Source organism: Rhinolophus sinicus, chromosome 18, assembly GCF_057876585.1.
Source record: "Rhinolophus sinicus isolate RSI-liver-muscle chromosome 18, RSI-T2T, whole genome shotgun sequence".
NCBI classification, from domain to species: domain Eukaryota; kingdom Metazoa; phylum Chordata; class Mammalia; order Chiroptera; family Rhinolophidae; genus Rhinolophus; species Rhinolophus sinicus.
This window is the reverse complement of record NC_142518.1, coordinates 84736717-84752500: the sequence shown is the minus strand read 5'-3', so window position 1 is coordinate 84752500 and position 15784 is coordinate 84736717. Positions and strand designations below refer to the sequence as shown.

General features: G+C 37.8%; 1 protein-coding gene across 11 annotated transcripts in view; it reads right to left on the bottom strand.

The window, feature by feature from the left end:
• The window catches only part of GRIA3 (glutamate ionotropic receptor AMPA type subunit 3), a 568173-nt gene that overhangs the window by 8496 nt on the left and 543893 nt on the right, over nt 1-15784 (bottom strand). For 8 of the 11 annotated variants that reach the window (XR_012493554.2, XM_088795040.1, XM_088795041.1 and 5 more), the window contains one exon: nt 1660-1774. The exons of the other annotated variants lie outside the window; for them this stretch is intronic. Coding sequence is in view for 7 of the 8 variants with exons in the window: in XM_088795040.1 (XP_088651166.1) it covers nt 1660-1774 (115 nt within the window). In the remaining variant the exon portion in view is untranslated. The remainder of the gene's footprint in view (nt 1-1659; nt 1775-15784) is intronic. 11 annotated transcript variants of the gene reach the window in all.

Genomic DNA, 15784 nt, shown 5'->3' with positions numbered 1-15784 from the left:
GTGACTTTCAGGTCAAACTGTGCAAATCTGACTAAGCTATCAGCCTGTATGAAAAAGCAAAAACTGAACTGCCAAATCATGGAAAGAAAAAAGTCGGTGCCTTGAGCCCTACCTTGAGGTAGGACACACCAAGGGCCAGGAGTCTTTCTTTGAAAAAAATAAAATAAAATAAAATAGCATTTTGTAGTCTTTTTAGAGAGAACATAACCATTTTGCTGCTGAATGCAATTGAGTGGAATACCCAAAGTGTTAACTTAGTAGCTTGAGAATCTTATTGAAATGATAACACAGTGAACAGATGATGGCCATTGCTGACACTCAACACTCTGTGGCTCAGCTAGTCCTGGTATCATTTAAAGAATTAAATGTAAAGACAATATGGCCATATCTGGATTCTATTTTCATAGGATCCAATCCAGTACTTGTTTACCTTAATAAAAATGCCAATTGGAATTGAATCACATGGTTAGGAAGGGTGGTATGTGTGTGCCTCATGTGTATAACAACCTTGCAAATAAATAGTCACTCTTCTGGGATGAATGACAGCTACACAAGTGGTAAGAATTTTTATCACTTATGGAACAATGGATCAGTTCCTTAAGGAAGCTGTTGAGGCTATTTGCAAGGATGTTCCACAGTGCATTGGGAAACGGACCAATTTCTGGTAACCCTCCCTCTGCCATGAGATTTTTATATGTATGTGGTATTTGATGGGGGAAAGGTATGCTTTACATAACCCACGTAAGTTGTAGTAACAAGAACAGTTTCAAGTTCCAACGTATTTAAGTTTCACAGAATTCCCTGTTGTGGGATATAGAAAACCAGTAGCAAAATGGTTCACTGCACAGGGAAAATGAGTGGCATTTCATGAAAGGAATTAACTGATACCACAATATTAGTTCAAAAAAAGGAAAGGCAAAAATTGAAATTAAAAAGAACTTTCTCAGGGGAGCAAGGGGGGCAGGAAGGAGGCGGGGAAGAGTGTTTCATGCTTATCAATGTGATGTTCTTCTGACAATGTATACCCTTAAGGAGCATGCGAACAAATTAAAAAAGTATTACAGAAATTCAAATGACACCTTTGGAGAAGTGTGAGAGACTTAATGATATTCGAGATCCAAATAGATGCTGAAATCCATATAACAGCAGCTGGGGGGAGGGTAATCATTCTGCTTACAGAGACCAGTCTTTGTTATTTATTTCTTTGACTGTTTTCAGATGGGATCGACAATATATTAATAACCAAAGCTATTTACAACTACAAAGTCTCTGACAATGTAAGAGGTTAAGAAAAAAGACTGTCACAACTGGATCTTTGTTTTTTTTTTAGTTGTTATTGTTATACTTCTGCTTTGAACTTTGGAAGTGTGAAATACAGTAAAACCCCCTTATAACACAGCTCTTTATTTTATAGCTTTGGAAATGCAGTAGGCCAGATTGAGTTCCCTAATAACAATAGTTCTCTAGAGTCAGTGATTGATGTCAAGTGGCAGGCCTCTGAGGCTGGTGTTTGCCTTATTCCTTCAGTGCTGGTGTTATAAAGGGGTCCCACTGTGTCAGGGAGTGTGTGTTGGGAAGGAAAGCCATTTTAGGGTAGAAAATAAACAGTGGTTCAAAATGTGATTGCTAATCAGTACAAAAAGACCTTCAGCGACTGACCTTACTCCCGGAGTCCTTGGCTCCACATTCCCCCTTATCGTACCACCATTTGTTTTTCAGCTTGTCTAAGATGCCTTGTTCACTGAGTTTCAATACTGCAAGGTTTACAGGCGTTCTTCACGTGGGAAATAACATAAATAACATTATATTATGTTATTTTATGTTATTCAAGCTTCAAACTACTTTAAATCTATAGAAAGCGATAAAGCAGGGGACCCTGGCCACAGAATAATTTTAGACACTGCAGGCAACCTGAGCATTACCTTATAAAAAGCTAACACTACAGCAACACTATATTTACCAGGGCCTGCCCATATCGCTTTGAGTAATCGGCACACACTGTTAAACAATGAGGATAGAAAAAAGGCACTCCTCAGATAGGCTGTGTGTGATGAGGAGGGTCTCCCCTCAGTGACAATTATTGGCAGCAGCTTGCAGTAACTTTGTGACGGAGGTGTGTTAAGTTTGATCTAACCAGGTGTCTTGTTGTACTTCCAGACAGAAAGCAAGTTCTATGGAGAAGGGGACCAGGCTAGAAGGGGAACCGTTTTCATATGTGAAACTAGACAAAAGGATGAATCAGAATAGAACAGAAAATAGATTCTGCTTGAATAACATGACTTCTGATTAATTGTCCTTTATTACACAAATATCTTGCCAAGCTAAAAATCAGCACAGAAAGAACTGTACTCCATACGTCTTCACTCCACAAACTGAGTTTTTATGTACGTCCTGATCTTAGTATTAAAAGTGTAATGTGGACCTCTGCATTTTGGATAAGAGGAATACTTTCAACAGTGGGAGAACTAACCTATAGATTGTTTTTTGAGTTACTGACTGGCTGTCTTTCTGAGATGGTCATATGTCTGTAGTCAACTCAGATCACCAGAGGGTGAACCAGATTGTTTAAAAATAGATTATTAAGGTGGCATGACCTAAAATGCAAACTGACTCTGCCACTGTGGGTAGCACTGTAGAGGAACAGTTTAGGTAACCTGTTCTGGGAAGATAAGACTTCTTTAACTGAGAGGCTAATGCATCTCCAGGAGGCCAGGTCACCTCTCCCTAGTCCACCACTCTCTAAAGCATAAGGACTACAGTCAGAGCCACTGGCCAAGTGCAGGAAACCCTATTGGTCCTAGGATAAAGATTTTCTCTCAGAAATATTATCAGCTATAAAATGGGAATAATGAACTTTACCCTATTGTCTTTCTAGAGCTAATGGATTTTAAATAAAGTATCCCTTATAACTTTGGATAAAAAATGCATTATATATAGAGGGTAGCATACTTTTATTATGAGGAAATAAACTACTGTGTGTTCAGATTCATGTGAACAATATTGCCAATACTAGTACATACTATTTTGAACGCCACCAATTTAACAAGGAGGAAAGCAGACATATTTATATAACTATGAACATGCCATAAAATTTGTTAGCTTATTTTGGATAAGTTAGACCCTCCAACATATCTGCCATTGACAAGACTTCCTATAGTCACAGACATCTGGCTTCAATCAGACCAAGTCCCCAAAACCGATTTCTTCCCTACTCTGCTGTTGAGAGCAGAGGGACCATCTCATCTTTATATATTTTGAGAAATGTATCATCATTTAAAAATAATATGCAATTTTAGAATACTTGAGATTTGAAAAACTATAAACCTTTAGTATCAGGGAGGTGACGCTTTCTCAGTTAGTGCAAGGTTTGGCAGCCAGAATATTTGCATTTTGTATCTCACCAGGAAATTGAGGTCCTTTTATACTTTAAACAAGTCCTTTCAATCAATGCTCAGAGACTTAGGCTTCTCAAATGCCAACTAGTTGCTTAGAATGTAAAGCAACAGGGAATACTCAAAACTTTGAGCCTATTTAAGATATTATTGACAGTGAAAATTAAGTCTTAGACTTTTAAAGGACAGACAGGCCATCTATAGCCCTGAGATCAGTGTTGTAATTGCCTTCTCTCCTAAATCCCACGCTTCGGCTCCCTTCTCTCTCTCTCTCCTTTCCTCCTATTATTTTTTGTTTTATCACCACTGACTCTCCCCCAGCGCTATGCCTTATGCTAGGCACTGGCACCTAGGCTCAAAAGTCTGGCAGTTAGCTCTGATTACAGGGAAGATGCTTTCCAATAGCATATGGGTGACTGATTCCATCAGGACCACAAGAAAAAGTACAAAGTATTCCCTTCCTCCTTTCTGTGCTTCTTATTTTTTTTTTCATTGCAAAGGGCCCAGCATCCTCATGCTGCTCTCTGACTAAGCCCTTACCAGCTCCTGTTCTCCCTCAAGATACTGTGTTCTTCAAATTACTTCATTCAACTTTTTCAGTACAGCTACTCTTATTAAATCTCAGGAACAGAGCAGTCTGATTAAAGGCACTTACACTAAGGTCCAAATAGAGATCTCTGCCTAGAAATCCTGGGTTTTAAAAATGTTTGTCGACCCTTAAATGAGCTAGGTTGATAAAAGTGTGACATGGTAGTTTAGAGCAGTGGTTCTCAAAGTGTGGTCCAAGAACCCCTGGAGGATCCCTGCAACCATTTCATCAGAGGGTCTGTGAGGTCAAAACTATTTTTATAATAATACCAAGATATTCTTGCCCTTCTCATTCTTATTTCCTAATGATGTACAGTGGCGATTCCTGGAGGCTATATGACATGTACTATCACAGCAGATCAAATAAAGCAACAGAAATGAGAATCCTGTTCTCTTATATTAAGCCAGAAAGTAAAGAGATTTGTAAGAATGTAAGGCAATGCCACTTCTTTCTAATTTATTTTTGTTTTGGAAAAATATATTTATTTTTCATAAAAGTGTGGTATTTATGTTAACATATTAGATTTATTATTTTCAAATGAATTGACGAATACATTTGTGCATTTTAATTTCTGATATGCTAAATATTAATACACATAACACACATACCCAAATTTTGGGGGTTACCTATAAGTTTTAAATGTATAAAGGGATCCTGGGGCAAAAATGTTTGAGAAGTACTGGTTTTGGAGGAAGGAAGGTGTTTCCTGTGATGGGCCTATTCTGGGCTGCCACCATCCACTCTTACCAAAACCCAGGCTCAGTATGTTGGCAATTTAGCATCTTTATCCTGACAAATCGGCTATCCCTTCCTTAGGCCATCCAGTGGCTTCCACAGAATGGCTGGTAACTGTTCTCTAAGCCCATGGCCTCCACAGTTACAGTGGAGGTTACCTTAGAGCAATGGTTTTCAAATGGGGGTGGTTTTGTTTTCCAGGTATTATTTGACAATGTCTAGGGTAATTTTTCATGGTCACAGCTGGGTGGGGGAATGCTACAGGCATCTAGAGCATATAGGCCAGGGATACAGCTAAACACCCTACTATGCAAAGAACAGCCCCCACAACAGAGCTCCAAATGTCAATTGTACCGAGGTTGAGAAACACTGCCTTAGAGCATCCAGACCTCATCTGATATCCCAGGACTTTAGAGAAATCTGACAAATGATATACTCTTAGAGGTTTATTATTTGATTGGAGAAAAAAAAAATCCCAGGGCTTATCAAATCTGGCAGGGATCCAATGTGCATTCGTGAACTTCCGAATAATAATGAAAGAGAAGTACATTTCAAGCAGCAGCACAGCCAAGGAGCATACATCACAGATAATACCACTTAACAAGGTTAGGATAGCTGCCAAGAAAAGAAAGTACTTTAAAGGCCAAATCTCCTAGAACGCTATGTTACTATGGGGTGGAATACATTCCCAAGATGGCAGAGAAAAACTGCTGTAATTTTTCTTTTACTGTATGTTACTGGATGTATTGCCTAGCCCAATCGAAATCAACCAAATCTATTGACACCCCCCTGACACACTTACAATTTGGTAAAGGAAGTGGAACTGGGTGGGCATTTGGTCATTTAAAATGTCACTTTCTCTATGAAACCAATTTTTTCTTCCTGCTCCAATATTTTTCCTCCTCTTCTTCTTCTTCTACCTTGCCTAATTATTTCTGCCCATGTCTTGTAACTCCCACTACACTGTGTGCTTTCCAAGGGCAGTGACCATGGCTTGTGTATTTATATCCCCACTTAGAATAATAGTTCTCTCAATAAATATTTGTTGAATAGATAACTCTCTTTTAGAATTTTGTATTTCAGCTTAGTACTCAATAATTATTATAATAACTATTATTATTGGTCAAGTTTAATGGTCACTCTAAGAAGGTAGATTTATGGTCTCTACTTTACAAGTAAAGGAATTGAGGTACAAATATGTTAAGCAATATACTCAAGCCTGCACAGCAAATTGTGGGGCAGGTCAGAAGGAAAATTGACATACATCCAACTCTGTACTGTGCATTCTCCAATGGAAAACACGTAAAGGCAGTTCTCCTTATTTTTTTTCTTTGGGCTTGGATGTTCATAATTAATTTTTTTTCTTTAGGGACGACCATACTCCAAATAACTATCAACCTAGCAAGGGCATATTTTGCAGCTGCGGCCTGTCACTGTGGCGTAGCAATATGTCTCCAGGGTAATGTTTCAGAGCAATTACTGGTACCTAAGAGAATTATAAGTCAGAAATATTTATTGTACTCACCTCAACAGAGAACAGAAAGAATTAAACAAAGTAGGTCAGATTCTTATCGTGAAAATTAGTTGGACATTCTGTCCCCTGAAGTGCTTGATACGAACTTTTTTTGCGGAGTAGAGCCCTTCTAAGACAAGGGCATGGGGTGGCAAGCTTAGGGAGAGAACAGGAGAGCTTTGTGATGTAATTTCAGGGGATCTGGGAATATCCCCCTGTCCAAAAATATTTTCCTTAGTGATACCTGAAATTCCACCATGAGAATTGCACACCTTTAAGTTTGAGCAACATTCCTTGTTAAACTACACAGCTTCTTGAAAGATGGGAAATGAAACAAGGAGTAACTGTTTACAAATGCCAACTCTTTGTTCCATTTTGTTTTAAAAATGTTCAGGGTGGGGTGGGGGGAGGGTGTAAAGTTCCCCTAAGAAGAAAACGGTTTACTGCACCTACAAAAATGTATATGCACTGTTGATCAGATGGAGAGGGTAAGAGCAAATGAGAATTAGAGAGTCACTTAAAAGTATGGAAAGGTAGTGCTGACCTGTGGCAAGATGATGATTATTGAGTGTGGGGAACAGTCATGGAATGGTGTCTATTTTTTTTAATTAAAGTTTATTGGGGTGACAATTGTTAGTAAAGTTACATAGATTTCAGGTGTACGATTCTACATTTTTTAAAAATAGAGGTTGTAATGAAATTCATAATGCCTTGCAAATGAGTTCTATTTTTAAAGAAAACAACTGGCTGATACATAGTTCTTATCTCTGTCATCCACACCTAGCAATAACTCAGCTGCAAAGGTCTGTGTTCACTAATCCAAGGCATGTAGCCACAGGTGGCAATGCTCCAGGCTCCCAGCTCGTCCCTGTGATATACCAACCAGCCATTTAAAAGTTCAATGTTATCTTAGTGATAGCCAACGTTAAATATGGAGACAGTTTTATGATGAGAAGACCATTTTTTCCCCTGTGAAAGTAGAAACTGTTTATTTTTTTGAAGTAACTAAAATTTTTGACATAGTTCAAAAGAACTGTCTAATTTATTTTACAATTTTCATTTCAGGAACTACCTGAAATAGGTAGTTGGAGCCACGTTAGATTCTTTTTTATGAACACAGAAATGTGAAGAGAGTGGTGTGAGGGTGCTGAGTTTCCCCATAGTGAAAAAGAGAAAAAAATGGCCTTGCAAATTAATGACCAAGTTGATTTCTCTAAATAATGTTCCTAGAAGGGTTGAGATAAGAATCTGTACTATAGATATGGTTCTAGGACTGAAAAATATAGGAAGCCAGAATGTAGTATTATTCATTCACCCGAGAGACTGTGGGGCATATTCTGCTCTAAATGACTTTACTTGTCCTTTCTGAGCAGGTAGACCTAAAAAGCAAATGTTTGTTTAATTAATGATGCCAGGAGATCTTCAGTAGTGTCCTTAGGAAGGATAGATGCATGTGTAAATATGCAGGTTATGGAGAAAGACAAGGATCACAGAGAAACAAAAGAAATATATGAGCAAGGACGCATTTGCATATTTAGTTAGAAACCTGCTCTAACAACACAATTATCTGGATGATGGAAATGGAGACTTATCACAGACTAAGCTGGAAGCCCTCCCCTCACTTTATGCCTCATCTAAACCTTATTCCAAGTTACTAACAGTTGTTTCTTGGTATCTAGTGATTTTTTTTTTTGAGTAATGTTTTAGAATTATCTTCACCCCACTGGAGGAAGGACAGCCATTCTCTGTTTTACTGGCTTTTTTACTGAAGATATTTTAGATTTCAATGGTGACAAGTCACCTTTTCCAATAGCTCACGTGCTTTCCTAGCCTTTTCTGGAGAACTCCTAGCATCACTTGGGAAATCACAGACATGTACAGTAAGTCTTCACTTAACATCGTTGATAGGTTCTGCAACTTTAATCAAAATGACATATAACAAAACCAATTTTACCAAAGGCTAATTGATATAAACAAGAGTTAGGTTCCTACCACATCTCACTGTCATAATGAAATGATGTTGAATGAAACAACATTATTCGAGGACCTGTTGTAAAGATAGGCAGATGAATACATCTCTGCCCAGGTAGGTCTTGATTTATTAAGTTGAAGCTAATTGATGAACAAGCAAGAGAAGATTCTTTGCTGGGTGAAAAAATTTACTCTAAGGTCCTTTATATTCTTTTCAGTATGTTAGCTTGGGATATGTGTAATGAAAGGATTTACCTCTCCATATAGAATCTGTTAGAGGCTGTGGCAGTTCAAAATAAGGCCTAGACTACACTAGTGTCTGCAGCCCTCTTTAAAAATTTTTACCCATTTATTTTCACAGGGGTTTGTGGATGCAAGATTCTAGAAGAATGAGTGTTTAAGCTATTTCAATCCTTCTACCCTTGGGGAAAAACTGAGCTTTCTCCACAACCAGGGAGCATGTACATACTGGACTCTGGCCACCAGGGCAACCCTCATTTCACAGGGACAACTACAATGGTTTGCAGAGTTAGGCAGTGCTTAGCTGTTGGAAGCTCCCTCTGAGAAAGTATTTATATCTATGTAGTTCACAAATGTAGCTCAAACCTATTTAACTCCTTGCTAATGAGATCATAATTTAATAGAGTGCAAAGAGCAAATTCAATAATGCATGCATATAACATTAGGAATTGAAAGCTGTGAATCATTTTACTGAGGGCCTAAGAATCCAGTGATTGAAACCTGTTGATGAGTGTTTATGCTAGGGAAGCAGTCTCAGAAGTCACTTGTAGATATGGGGGTAAAACCAGAGCATTTCCAAAAAATTCAAAGTGATAGACTTCTTGATTCTACAAGTAGTGAATTTTACTGATGGATTTCTGCCAAACTGGGACTTTGTCCAACCTTTCTCTCTAGAACAGGAATCTAAAACCATTAGTGGTTGTGGACTTTCTCATATAACCCAATTTGTCTGGGGAGACTTCTAACTTGATTTATCCTTGACAGAGAGAAGGACCTTAGGGAAAACGTCCTATTAGAGAAACTTAAAATGTTGCTGCGGATATTTTCCAAAGTACATAATTGATATGATTCACTTGAAAACTTGCTTTTAAGATCCATTAAAAACTCAAACTGTAAAATTTGGTTTTTTTTTTTTTTTACGTATAAGTGTGTATATTTTATTTTATAATTAAATTAAAAAAAAAAAAACCTTTTATTTATTTAAGTGTGTTTTTCCAGGACCCATCATCTTCAAATCAAGTAGTTGTTTCAATCTAGTTGTTTGAGGGTGCAGCTCACACTGGCCCATGCAGGGATCAAACCGGCAACCTTGTTGCTAAGAGCACCGCTGCTCTAACCAACTGAGCTAACCAGCTACACATAGTGTGTTTTCTTTAGATCATCCAAATGGCACCAAGAAAGAGAGGCATAGACTGATAATAGAGAAACTGATCTGCACCAGAGACTGTATTTCTGAAGACTTCTAGCTCATTTCCCTGACTCTTGGCAAAATACCCATTCAGAGTTTAATCTGATGCATGCCAGCATCCTCTTTTTCCCCCAACAGCTCTCCCTTGACCATGACCCATAGAAAAATAATCAGTTTAGCTTATACCCCAACAGATTGCAACAAATTGAGTCTATATATCAGATACGAAAGCTGACTACTGGTTGCCATGCCAGGGCAGATAATGCTTCTAGGAAGCATTCTAGCATTCACTTATTTGCATTTCCAGCAGTGATGCTAGACACGAAACACTAGCAGAGTCAGTCTCTCCCTCTCATTTTATCTCTCTCTATTGTTTTCTAATGTAAAGCATGTTATTGCCTTAGGTCTATATTTTGAGATATATCTGTTTCAAGTCCAGATGAAATTAATCTTCAAGGTGAATCTAGTACTTGGACCACACTTTTACCACCTCTGACCAATAGGGATTTGCCTCATGTGCCAAGGGCCAAATGCTATACCGCTCTCTAGAAAATCAAAAGAGAAAGGATTTCAACTGTTCGCCATAAAAGGAATCTTCCCCCACCCTGCTCCACCAACCTCAGCTCCCACCCTCATTGAAAGTATTTCAGTCATTTCAAATGTTTCATGTTACTTTTCCATGGGCTATCCTATGTTTCAGAGATTGTGGTTCAATAAACGTCTCTCCAAATGAAAGGAAACCAAATGGTCTTAGAGGCACAGAAAGGGCACAGATGTTAACATTTCATTCTGCCACTGCACCAGTGTCTTTCCTTTTGGCAATTGTATAACAGCATTCTTACCTTCAGGCTTTTCACTCCTGCGGCTCTTTCTGTAGCTCTGGTGTTGGGCATTTGGTCATTATGTGTTAATAAGAAGCACATTCAAGTTATCAGGATAACACCAAAAACAAATAATCATATTTTAATCATAGAAACCATTTAAGGCCACCCAGTCAATTAGAAAAAATCACCAGAATGGGTTAATTAAATATATATATATATATATATATATATATATATATATACATTTTCTTTCTGGATTACATTCCACCCCAACCCCTGGTGGTAGAATTTATTCTTTAACACCATCTGGTAAAATCAATGATTTTGGCAGTCGTTGGACTGGTTGGTTCAGTTCTTAAGGAAAAGAAGTCCCTTGCTTGAAGCAGCCACTTGAGAGATAGTGAGGGTTTGCTCTTGGGAGAAAGACCTGAATAAGTTCAAGGAGCAAATTTAGTCACTTCCAGAAAAGAAAACTGTCAGGTTCTTCATACTTCCAGGAGGCAGCACCAGCACAGAGACATGCAAACCAACGAAGAGCATAATATACTCACCCTACTCTTCGAGCTCAAACCAGTCTTGGTGATTCATAGGAACTTCTTCTAAGACCCAGGAAATGCCGTCGATCTGTAATGATTCTTGCCTACACACATAACAGTGTCAATAAGGAGTCATTGGGATCCATCGTAACCCTGGGTATCCAAAATGTCTACCTTTAGGGGTGGTTCCTGCCCTTAAAAGGTATATCTTGTTGCAGGTAAAAGGCAGATGCAGATTCACATCTGTTATTCAAGGCCCAAGAATGTCAAAGAATTCTGGGTGTGGAAGAGAAGAGCTTAAGAGACAGTGGAATAGGAGAGGAGAATTGTAGACATACATGGAAGAAGAAGAAATACACATAAAACTAAGGATCTCATTTATACATATGGGAAATACAGTATCGCCTCATTTATCTATGTACCACTGACTAGGAAGCCAAGGACAATTGGAAATGGATTGTCTTAAAGTATAACTTTTCACTGTTTTGAATAGAAGACTTGCTAAGCAAATGCATGGGATTAAAAAAAATATAAGATTGCTAGTGACAGGGAGGAGAAACGTGTTTGAATTTCTTAAGAGAACAAATTGTTTTTAGGTACTTTAAAAGCACCCGTGTAAAAGAACACAACTAATTTTAATTGCAAGCTGTTTTGAATTTATTAAAATAAGTTCCCTAAGTTCTTTCCTAGCACTACATTAACTAGTTTAATCTAGTCCCTATACAGATTTGAAGATAATTAAACTGCATTTCTCTATCAATATTATATAAATTATAATTATCATCCAACCATTTATTCAATTAATGGAAGTTTAACTGCATATTTCATCCTCATTCCTTACTTCCCTATACGCCTTACAAGTTAAGATACGTATTATATAACTCTCGTTGCAGTCAAGGGGTTCAGAATGGTCTTATTTAAACATATTGTTCCAATGTTCCCAAAAGCATACAAAGTGTGCTGATTTTCAGCTTAGAAAACATGGACACTGGAAGTCTATTTAAATTCCTGGGTAGAACTAAAGCCAGAGCAATTCTAGGGTGAGGTGGGGTTCATAATGCCTTGTCCCCCCTAGTCACAAATAGCTTTTTTCACTGACCATACCTTTTCTTGCAAAGTAGGGCTACACAGGGAAAGCTAAATTGGTGCCCTTTACCCAAGATTAAGGGAATGAAGCAGAGTGGGGGTGGGAATAAGAAGAATTTGAAAGTTTGAGGTGACAGGCAGCTATGGAGAGAGACTGATGTGTTATGTGGCAGTTCAGAAGCTAAATCCCCATTCTGCTGTGATTTATAGCAACAACACGCTTTCACTGGTTGTGTCACAAACCTCTGGTGATCTGGGTTTATCACTGAAACAACCTGCTGGCTCTTAATTACTACATTTGCACACACGTTGTAATAAAGTACTAACACAAAAGGGTGATTTGCAAATTAAAAATTCCCAAACCACAGCTCTAATTTCTATGATCCTTGCCCATGCATTTACAGTCCATTAAGGAAAGATCAAGTCTTATTTGTTTAGGCCCTGTTAGCCCAGGTTTAGCAAATTGGTAAAACCAAGCATTATTTTAATTTTAGCATGTAGGTCTGGTTCAGGGGTTACTTCAGTAACTGACCTTGTCTTAATTCCTTGTATTCCTTATAAAATAAAATAAAATAATAAAATAAAATAAATTTATTTCATTAGTTTAAGCATGTGCACATTTAAAACAGCCTGAAAAGTTGCCGGCTCCTTCCATAGAATAGTAATTTTTTGAGAAAAGGCTTAGAATGTGTAATGTCTCCTGGGTGGGTGGAGTCAACAATTTAACATAATTGCCCATTTATCTTTACTTGAAGGTTGCAGGTGACAGACAGAGAGATAAGTAGTACAGGTTTTTCTCCCTCTCCTGGTTTCAGAGATAATAGATGTGGATGTGTTTCTGCAAAAGTAAAAGCACTCATAAATGTCAGGCATTGTGATTACTGTCATTTCTAGTAATCAGTCCTGAGGACTGGAGTGGTTTAAATATGCTATTTGCCTTGTAACCAAGGTTGAGAATGAACCTGATTTTTATGGCAATATGTCACATTCAATCAGATTCACATTGCTCATTGGATGGGTAGATGTGATAAATTGCTGTCTGCAATATTATCACAAGAGATGACCCTGAAAATCTGCAGAGATTTGTGACAGCATTAGTTGTGTGGCCTTCTCAAAGTTACCACCATCTCTGGATCTCACTTTCTCTATGAGATGATAGTACATTCAACAGTCAATTGTCATGTTAACTGGGAATGGGATACAATAAAGAAGTATAATTCTCAAACCATTTTGCTAATGCAGTTAAACCTCACTGATTTGGACTAATGGGGAGGGATTGTCTGAATGAGTAAGTCTTGAATTGCAAAACCCATTTGAAGAACGACAGTTTTATTACCTTATGTCTATTTTGTAATTCAAACTCACTATAAAATGTTGCATTAGTGGAGGTTTCATGAGCACTACTTTAGCAGATAGATTTGTAATGAATATGATTATATCTAATACATACTCCCAACATTTGAAAAGTTTGTTGTCTTAAGGAAAAATTCAACTAGCAATCTAGTCCAAATTCTTCATTTGCTTAACAAACCTCTCTTCGCCAGGTCCCCGATAATATAAAGTTAGATTGTAGACTGGTCCCCGTCCCATTTATCACAGATTATAAATTACAGGGCTCCAAATTAATGAGGTTTCACTGCCTTTTCTACTTTTTTTCTTCATTGATTTATTTTTGGCATTACCACTATATAGTGGTAAAACATAGTTAAGTTCATCTCTTGCTCCTTCTTTCGCTCACTCTCGGAAAATAGCAGATAGCAAGAAGGAAGAAGATAAAGGCAAACTCCTTGGTAATCCAGAAATTAAATAAGCAATCATGGGATATGCAGCACTGATCACATTATTATTCACAGTTGAAAAAGGGGTTGACTTTCTTCAAAAGTTTGGCTGGAGGAATGACTGAAAAAAACTGATTTGAAAGATACCTGGCAGGTAAAACTATGGTCAAAGAAGTTGAAAACAGGATCTACTGAAATATTTTTCTATTTGCATATCAAAACAGATAACCTGGAAATCATGGGCCAGCAATAAAGTTACTTGATAAATTTCAGTACTATCAGCTGAGAAAAAATGTTTGATTGCTGGTTGTAATTAGTAAATAGATGGTCTAAAGTTTTAGGGGTCTTCATGACACCAAAACATCTGGGTGAAAAGAAAAAATGTAGCCAAATGTGTGCAGATAATTTTTTGTTTATGTAACATCAAATATTTGGTTATCTGAAAACTTCTGGCAACTTGGCATCATGTGGATGTTTTAGAGTCATCTTGATACAGCCCATGGCTCCTTTTTAGCCATGCTGAGTATCAATGATGAGCAATGTATCCAATCCAGCTCAATTTTCATTCTGCAACTCACATCAGTGGCATAGTTTCTCCATGGCCTGTTATTAACACGAGAAAAAGACCAGGAAGAAGGTGCTAAATACTGTAGGCCTCAGGTTAGCCATTGCAAAACTCAAATGTGCCAAAAGGTTGGCTAAATTGTCAATGCCATCAAACTAGTAAGAAAGGAAGTTACTGTTTTTTGACACATAGTAAAACCTTGACTAATTGGAATCCATATGGGATAAATGGAATTTTCAATAAGAATACTCATTTTGTTTCATTTTTGGCTAATAACATATTTTTTCTCAAAATACTTGTATCCACTCTCTCGCCTCAGGTAAATAGCCTCTAATGTTTGAGGGTCAATCCAGATGGAGAGAAGACACATGAGACAGAGCTGAATGTGACCTAACCACAGATCATCTCTTGGCAAGTGATTTAAAAAAATTTAATTACTTGCAGTCTTCTCTTTTAGTACTATTGCTGCTTTCTCGTCAATGTCGGTACTAAGGGGGGTGGGTAAGTTCAATTAGTTTGGGTACTGGTTAGGTGAGTTCTGGTTAATCAAGGCTTTACAACAAAAGACCTTGTCAGTACTTGGTAAGATATATGCTAAAGAAATTTGTCCCTAAATTTATTTCTTGGAAAGTGCTTTGTACCAGTGTTTCCAAACCCATGTTATACTGCAGACCAGCAAACTAACTTTTCTGTCAGTATTTTGAGGAATGGAGAGGGAAAGAGAGGAGCAGATGTGTAACCATTGTCTGTGAAGGAGAAAAGTTTTCGCTTTGCCTGCTTGTTGGTCTGTGATTGGGAAACACTGTTCTTCACCTTAAGATGCCATGGATTCTTGGTCATACAAGAACCGATCATGCTTCAATACAATTCTCATGCCTTTGGGTCATGGAGGATTCTGTTTTCAGGTCCTCTCCTGTACTTACCCAATGGGTTTTTACATCACTTGGTATCATGGCTTCTGTGCTTGCCCTTATTTCTTTTTCTTGGATGAAGGTTATTCATTCTTATTAGCCCCAAAGAGCATTAAGGAGCCAAAATAATGCCAAGTAAGATGGGTTTTCTCATAGTAGCTGCCTGGATAACAATTTGACCTACCTGAACTGAGAACATGGCTAAGGAAAAGCCAAATCAAGTATTCATACACACAGAGTATCACAGTTAGGTGACACACTTGTTTCAATATACAAAATCTTTGCAAAGTCTGTATATGGGGTGGCCTATTAAAGAAAGACCCCATTTAACTTGAAACCGAGCTTGTTCTTTGGATTTCAAGTTAAATGGGGCCAGCTTAACTAGGCCATCACATATACAGAACAACATCTCATCATTTAAACACATAATTGAAGAAGCCATCTCTAATCAACTA